Source organism: Phanerochaete carnosa, assembly GCF_000300595.1.
Source record: "Phanerochaete carnosa HHB-10118-sp unplaced genomic scaffold PHACAscaffold_9, whole genome shotgun sequence".
NCBI lineage: Eukaryota > Fungi > Basidiomycota > Agaricomycetes > Polyporales > Phanerochaetaceae > Phanerochaete > Phanerochaete carnosa.
Window position 1 is genome coordinate 403,892 of NW_006767636.1, and position 6,495 is coordinate 410,386.

A 6,495-nucleotide genomic window follows, 5' to 3' on the forward strand; every position below is an offset into this window, starting at 1 on the left:
TGCTGCTCTTGGGCTGTTCACTTGCACTCCCATGCTGGTGTGAACGGCGGGCAGATGATGTGTGGAAAGGTTTCCAGGCAGTGCAGTGAGCGTGGCAATATTCCCTTGTCCGTGGAGGCACAGCCGGTGGCATCAGGTTCACGTGCGAGGATATAGCCTAATGTGAGAATAGGGAACAGTCGGCACCGTCGGGATTCTGCTATAGCGGACGAGCAGGTCTCAAAAATGGCCAGCAGTTGAATGGCTCGGCCCATTCCAGGCCGCCTCCACGTAGTGGAACGGCCATCAAGCAGTTCATGCAAACTGTCGGCCCCGGAACTCTATGGATAGATTATATCAAAGTGCTTTCTCTTTTTATATTACTGACCGTGTTGCTGACCGTCTTGGAGCAGTTCCTTGTGACTTAGCAACGCGTCAAGCGGCTGTCTTTTTTGGCATGAGAGCCGTCCCGAAACGCGAGCGGGCTCATGAGTCGGAGTCCCAGAGCATCACTGAAAAAGACATCGAGGACGTCCGGACCCGAGCCACTTCTGATGTAGTAAATTGGAAAACAGGCTTCGCAGATTGGCTTGGCACATATGCAAGCTGTTCTACAGCACTTTCCCAACCCGGACACCAAACGCAAGGTACATTTCCTCCAGCCCTTTAATCAGATTGGCGACGCCCAAGCCCTCTCTACAAGTCGAGTAGTCACAGTCTTGGTACACGTTTCTCCTGGCGCATGCTGCAATGCAGCAACTTTCTGCTCTATGCTGATATTTTTGCTTATGAATACTTCTAGTGAACCCCAGTCTTCGGTACCCGAACACATCTATTTCCGAGGACGCCGTCCACGCATACCAGCTCTTTGGATGCTATCGCTTCCAGTCAGGATGAAGAAGAACCATAGATGAGATGTACTGTGTCTTGTCGGCCAATAAGCAGCTCGAACAAGACCATGGATTGGGTGTAGTAGGTCGCTTTCGTGTGCCTTGTGAGCATAGCCGTTGACTTTCCTTCAGGTGTGGCTGGGAAATTGAGCTAATATCCTCGTTTCTGATGTCGTTCTGTCTCTTTTCTCTCATCCTGCCCTGCGTTACACGAGGTCGCATACTCGAACCTGAGGAAAACCACGGCACCGCATCCCCTACGTCGGGATGGGAAGCTGTACTAGCCATTACGGTGCTTCATGCCTCCACGACCTAGCTGATAGCGCACAATTTGGCTAACTGCAGCGAGAGTCGACGACAAAAGGTCTACCCGTCGGAAAGCCGTCGTACATATGCGAAAGGGTATAAAATGAGTACAAGAATACCGGACATCCCCAGGTCCCTCGCAGCCTCTCCAGACACTCCAACAGTCACTTTTGTATAGCAATGGCCTTCAAGAAACTGCTCTGCGTCCTTTTCACCGCTCTCTCTCTTCGCGCCGTTCAAGGTACGTGGCTGCCTGCTCAGGAGCCGCTGCAAGGCGCTGACGACGATGTCTCAGGTGCTGTCGTCGAGAAGCGTGCCACTTGCTCTAACGGCGTCGCCGTTAGCAACGAATCGTGCTGCGCCTGGTTCACCGTCCTCGAAGACATCCAGGAGAACCTCTTCAACGGCGGCCAGTGTGGTGCTGAGGCCCATGAGTCTATCCGTCTGTAAGGATGGCAAATGCCCATTACTCAATGACTGTGCGCTGACACAGTCGTAGCGTCTTTCACGACGCCATCGCTATCTCTCCCGCGCTGGAGGCCGAGGGCCAGTTCGGGTATGTATTCGCTGCCCTCGGCGTCGTCTTAGTATCTCACAATACTGCGTGCCAGTGGTGGAGGTGCCGATGGCTCTATCATGATCTTCGACGAGATAGAGACCAACTTCGAGGCAAATGTCGGCCTTGACGAAATTGTTAAGCTGCAGAAGCCCTTTGTGCAGAGGCACGGCGTCACACCCGGAGACTTCATTGCCTTCGCTGGTGCGGTCGCGATGAGCAACTGCCCCGGTGCTCCGCAGATGAATTTCTTCACCGGACGCGCTCCCGGTACGCTCAACAAGTTTCTCCAGCAAACAGAGCTCTGACTCGTGCTTTACAGCCACCCAAGCTGCTCCCGATGGCCTTGTCCCCGAGCCTTTTGGTATGGTCTCAGGACGGCACGGACACCCATCCCCCAACTTATCACCTTCACAGATTCCGTTGACAAGATCATCGCTCGCGTTGACGATGCTGGCCAGTTCGATGAGCTCGAACTTGTCTGGATGCTTTCTGCGTGAGTAGCCCGTGCGTTTGCTACCGCATATACACTGACCATCCAACCCCAGTCATTCCGTTGCCGCCTCCAACGACATTGACCCGACCATCGAGGGTTTGCCGTTTGACTCCACTCCTGGCATCTTCGATTCCCAGTTCTTTGTCGAGACCCAGCTCGTTGGCACTGGCTTCCCGGGGTATGTTATCTTTGACTGAGTGCCTGTGTGCGCGGAGCGCTCACCGCTTGTTTGTTCAGCTCCTCCGGCAATCAGGGAGAGGTGGAGTCGCCGCTCCGGGGCGAGATGCGTCTTCAGTCCGACTTTTCTATCGCGCGCGACTCGCGCACAGCCTGCGAGTGGCAGTCCTTTGTCAGTGCGTACCGCTCTGTGCATTCCTCGTCGTAGCAGAAACACGCTCACCATGCCCCCCGCAGACAACCAATCGAAGCTGACGAGTGACTTCCAGTTCATCTTCCTCGCGCTCACCCAGCTTGGCCAGAACCCGGACGTGATGACCGACTGCTCGGCCGTCATTCCGCTCTCAAGGGCGATCCCCGGAAACCGCCCGTTCTCGTTCTTCCCCGCCGGCAAGACCGTCGCCGATGTCCAGCAGGCCGTGCGTACCCCCGCGACGCTGTGCATCAGGCGTGCAAGCCGCTGACCGCTCTCCTTGTAGTGTGCGTCCACGCCTTTTCCGACCCTCACGACTCTCCCTGGCCCCGAGACCTCGGTTGCGCGCATGTACGTGCCCGCCAACAGCCACAAAGCTACCTTCGCTGACAATTTGCTCCCATAGCCCCCCGCCGCCTGGTGCGTAGATAGCCACCACAGCTCGATTTATCTCTCGGCAAGGGAATGTCAATTAAGTTCCGGTGTTTCGCGGTGTTTGTACTGTCTTGCCAGCCGGTTGAAACAAATGTACAGTATTGGTGTGAATACACCGGCGTGTCACTAGCTAGTCTCTATGGCAGTCTCGGTTGGGCCTCAAAGGATATAAGTGCATACACAGTTCGGCACAATCGCGAAGAAGTATACCATTATTGGATTGATGAACTTAGCAACGGTATACGATGAACATGTGCTGCGGGTGAGCCGGCGGAGGCCGAGAATGTACTCACCCGTAAAAGGAAATTGCTTTAGCTTCGCAACCGTCTCAAAGGACCGCTTCGCTGTCTCTGCTCCTTCCACTACCCCTCACGACTTGTCTTGGACTTGGTAGAGGCTATCGCACTCACACCTTCGGCCTTTTGTACACGAAGCATATTGGAGTACTATGTCTTTCTTCAACTCCATCGGGTCTGTCTGTTAGGGCTGTTAAGGTGTGCATCCTGCTGACATTGTGTTCGTCGTCGCACAGACGGTCCATGCAACGTGCACCGCGCCCTCCAAAACGATCCACGACGCCCACGTCTGCCACTTTCCCTGCTGACGCTCAGACACCACCTGCAGGCGACATACAAGGCACCACCCAGCAGAAGCCGCTCTTCCTATGTAGTCCCTTCGTCGACGCCGCGCTCGTGAAGGGCAACTTCAAAACGATCGTAATGCAGCCGAAGTATACCGACATCATGGAGTGGGTTGCAGTGAATAGTACGTGACGTGTTAACTCAGAGACAGTGACCGAAGCTGATCGGGTCGAATCGCAGTCTTCGATTTCTACCAAAATCTCAACTTGTTCTACGGAGTGCTAGCAGAGTGCTGCACACAGCACTCGTGTCCAGCAATGTCTGCTGGTTCAGCGTACGTGACCAGCACTGAGATCACGACCATCTTCGCTTACAGACTATGATGTGTAGATTGAATTATACCTGGATTAACCAAGATCGCAAGAGCGTGCAGCTTCCTGCGCCAACATACATAGATTATGTGATGACCTGGGTTCAAAATCTTTTGGACGACGATAACACGTTCCCCACGAAGTCAGGTGTGTGAAACGTTCTCGTACACATACTCCGGATGGCTAAACTCGCGCACAGGCAAAGACTTTGCGCCGACATTCCCGTCGACCGTAAAGCACGTTTACCGCCAGCTGCTTCGTGTCTTTGCGCATCTGTATCACGCGCACTACCCTCAGATTCTGCACCTGCGCTCCGAGCCACACTTCAACTCGCTATTCGCGCACTTCCTTGCCTTCGGGAGGGAGTACGAGCTCTTGGACATCAAGGACATCAAGGGTCAACAAGGCCAGCTTGTAGCAGTCGGTGCTCTATGGGAGCGATGGAAGGAGGTTGGCATTCTGGAGTCCTGAGCGATTTTCGCGACCGCCATGTCACAGGAAGGGACACTTTTTTCCATAGCTAATCTTTGCCGGGAATTCGTGTACATTACTGTCGTTTGGATACTCGCAGTAATGATTTTGCATCCACGTATTGCATGAACTCAGCAGCCGCATGCGTCGTACATCGCCACGAAGGTCGTTATTGTTCAGATTTCCACGTATAATTCATTTGGATTATGGATGTTAACATCGGCCATCGTACCGCAACCTCTACAGTGTTGATATCGATAATACCAGCCGGAACGCGTTCGTAGAGAGTAGAAGATGAAGGTAAGGTAGCAAGGAGAGATAACCAATTAGGGGATATCTTTACCGGGTGTTGCGCTTCGCCTTCTCGAGGACTGGGAGACACCAAGTTAGATTTTATCATAGGTGGGAAGACACGGAGACTCACCATTGACAAACTCCAGGTCGTCCTCGTCGTTGCCCTGAACCTCGAGCGCGACCCCGAGACGCGCCTTGAAGGTGTTGCTCGACGCGGAGTAGACCATGCGCTGCTTGACCGATGAGTTACCAGGAGACCTACGTGGCGAAGGGTCAGTTGTGGCACGGCACATTGTAATATAGGGACGCACCAGTAGACGAAGACGACCTTGTTCCTCTTGCCGCCATCATCGGTAGAATACTCGAGATCGTAGACTGCCCATCTGCACTGGTCGGGGGGAAACTCCTTGAGAAAGACTTCGTAGTCCTGTTCCTCGGACTTCTTGAGGACGACGATCTCGGTGAACTGGGCGTTGAGGCCGAAAACAACGTATTTATGCCTCCTCCTCATGAGCTCCTGGTAGACTGTGATGCATTCATCGGCAACACTGACGCCGGAAGACTGCGGGCGAGGACCAGTCGTGTGAGTGTGAATTCTGCATGAACAGATTGCATGTACGCGCATACCATGGTGTGTAGTCGTGCAAAGAGGTGGAGGTGAGAGACAGGGTGCTTGCGATGAGCTGAAGTGACGAGTTTGGGTGGAAGCGGTTCCTACATATTATAGCCCGTATCAAGATGGCCCGGCGATTGCCATCCCGATTGGACACTGTATGGCGGCGCATGCGGTGCGCAGTCCGAACGTCTTGTCCGCATCCCCCGCAGTCTCCATTGCGGGCCTCCCACCAACCTATGCTTGCTTGTTATGCAAGCAAGCATAATCATACCAAATAAATAGTAGGAGTATGCCGCTCCCTCTCCACATCTTCATGAGCGACCACACGGTGCATGTCTCCTCATAAAGCCGACCAGAAAGGCCAGAATGCGCTCATGGCAGCAGCGAGCGGCCTATCAGTGCAGGCTTGGGATATACATCCCTTGGCACCCACAGCCCCATACTGCGCCGCTCGAGACCAAGCCACAGCCATCGCAACTTGCAGTATCCGCAGATGCACGGGCTTCCTTGCTCGCAGGATAGACGATCGATCCGGACTCTACTTCTCCAAGTACGCATTGCCCACTATGAGTTCCTGGTTGGATAGCTGACCATCAATGCGAGTGCAGGAAGATTTGACCCTATGTGGTTCCCTTTGCAGATTATCATCTTACCTCGGCCCAAGTGCAATTTGCTAGGCCCATGAAGCGACACAGATAGATTCCGTTACGAGCCTCTGTTCGTGCACATGTAAGTTATCGGGGTGTCGAGATAGTCATGGGTGCGACCCGACTGTAGTGCTGGTCGTACGCCGTCAGTCGTTCAATGTTAACTTTCTGGTATTTGCATGTCGAGGAAACGGGAAGTGTGGTCGATTTCCTAGTAGTGTTTGAAGGTGTGTAGTCTCCAGCACGAAGCAGACGTCGAGATGATATCTCGGCTACAGTCTCCGCGGGCGAGCGGAGCTGTCAAAATGAGAACGTGGGATTCGACACAGCGCCTGGAGGTGCGACCAAGACTTGCCGCCGACGCCACAGTGCGCCCCGACAACAGCTCCCATCCGAAGAGTGGCAATTGCAATATGGTTATCAGAAGTGTAGCGGGGCCATGCGGAATCACGTCTGCATTAACTTACATCCGCCAACAGTTGT

The 6,495-nt window shown here is 53.9% G+C and overlaps 3 protein-coding genes across 3 annotated transcripts; 2 read left to right on the forward strand and 1 right to left on the reverse strand.

The window, feature by feature from the left end:
- Window positions 1-981: 981 nt before the first annotated feature.
- PHACADRAFT_212237 (uncharacterized protein) lies at window positions 982-3,025 on the forward strand (the record flags this gene model as incomplete). The annotated part of the gene is made up of 11 exons (XM_007399346.1): window positions 982-1,416; window positions 1,471-1,621; window positions 1,675-1,731; window positions 1,787-2,001; window positions 2,054-2,095; window positions 2,149-2,227; window positions 2,280-2,405; window positions 2,465-2,580; window positions 2,642-2,823; window positions 2,884-2,948; window positions 3,004-3,025. The coding sequence occupies exons 1-11, from the start codon at window positions 1,356-1,358 to the stop codon at window positions 3,023-3,025; spliced, it is 1,116 nt and encodes a 371-aa protein (XP_007399408.1). The 5' UTR covers window positions 982-1,355.
- A 321-nt stretch (window positions 3,026-3,346) lies between these two features.
- On the forward strand, window positions 3,347-4,843 carry PHACADRAFT_150126 (uncharacterized protein). The gene is made up of 5 exons (XM_007399347.1): window positions 3,347-3,503; window positions 3,565-3,797; window positions 3,854-3,947; window positions 4,004-4,131; window positions 4,184-4,843. The coding sequence occupies exons 1-5, from the start codon at window positions 3,481-3,483 to the stop codon at window positions 4,453-4,455; spliced, it is 750 nt and encodes a 249-aa protein (XP_007399409.1). The 5' UTR covers window positions 3,347-3,480; the 3' UTR covers window positions 4,456-4,843.
- PHACADRAFT_31433 (uncharacterized protein) lies at window positions 4,842-5,379 on the reverse strand (the record flags this gene model as incomplete). Its single annotated transcript, XM_007399189.1, has 3 exons — window positions 4,842-5,007; window positions 5,061-5,311; window positions 5,377-5,379. The coding sequence occupies 3 exons, from the start codon at window positions 5,377-5,379 to the stop codon at window positions 4,842-4,844; spliced, it is 420 nt and encodes a 139-aa protein (XP_007399251.1).
- Window positions 5,380-6,495: the final 1,116 nt, after the last annotated feature.

Coding starts and splice junctions, on each gene's coding strand:
- PHACADRAFT_150126 (XM_007399347.1), top strand. CDS start 3,481: ATGTCTTTCTTCAACTCCATCGG. Junction 3,504..3,564: donor TCTTTCTTCAACTCCATCGG/GTCTGTCTGTTA, acceptor GTCGTCGCACAG/ACGGTCCATGCAACGTGCAC. Junction 4,132..4,183: donor CACGTTCCCCACGAAGTCAG/GTGTGTGAAACG, acceptor ACTCGCGCACAG/GCAAAGACTTTGCGCCGACA.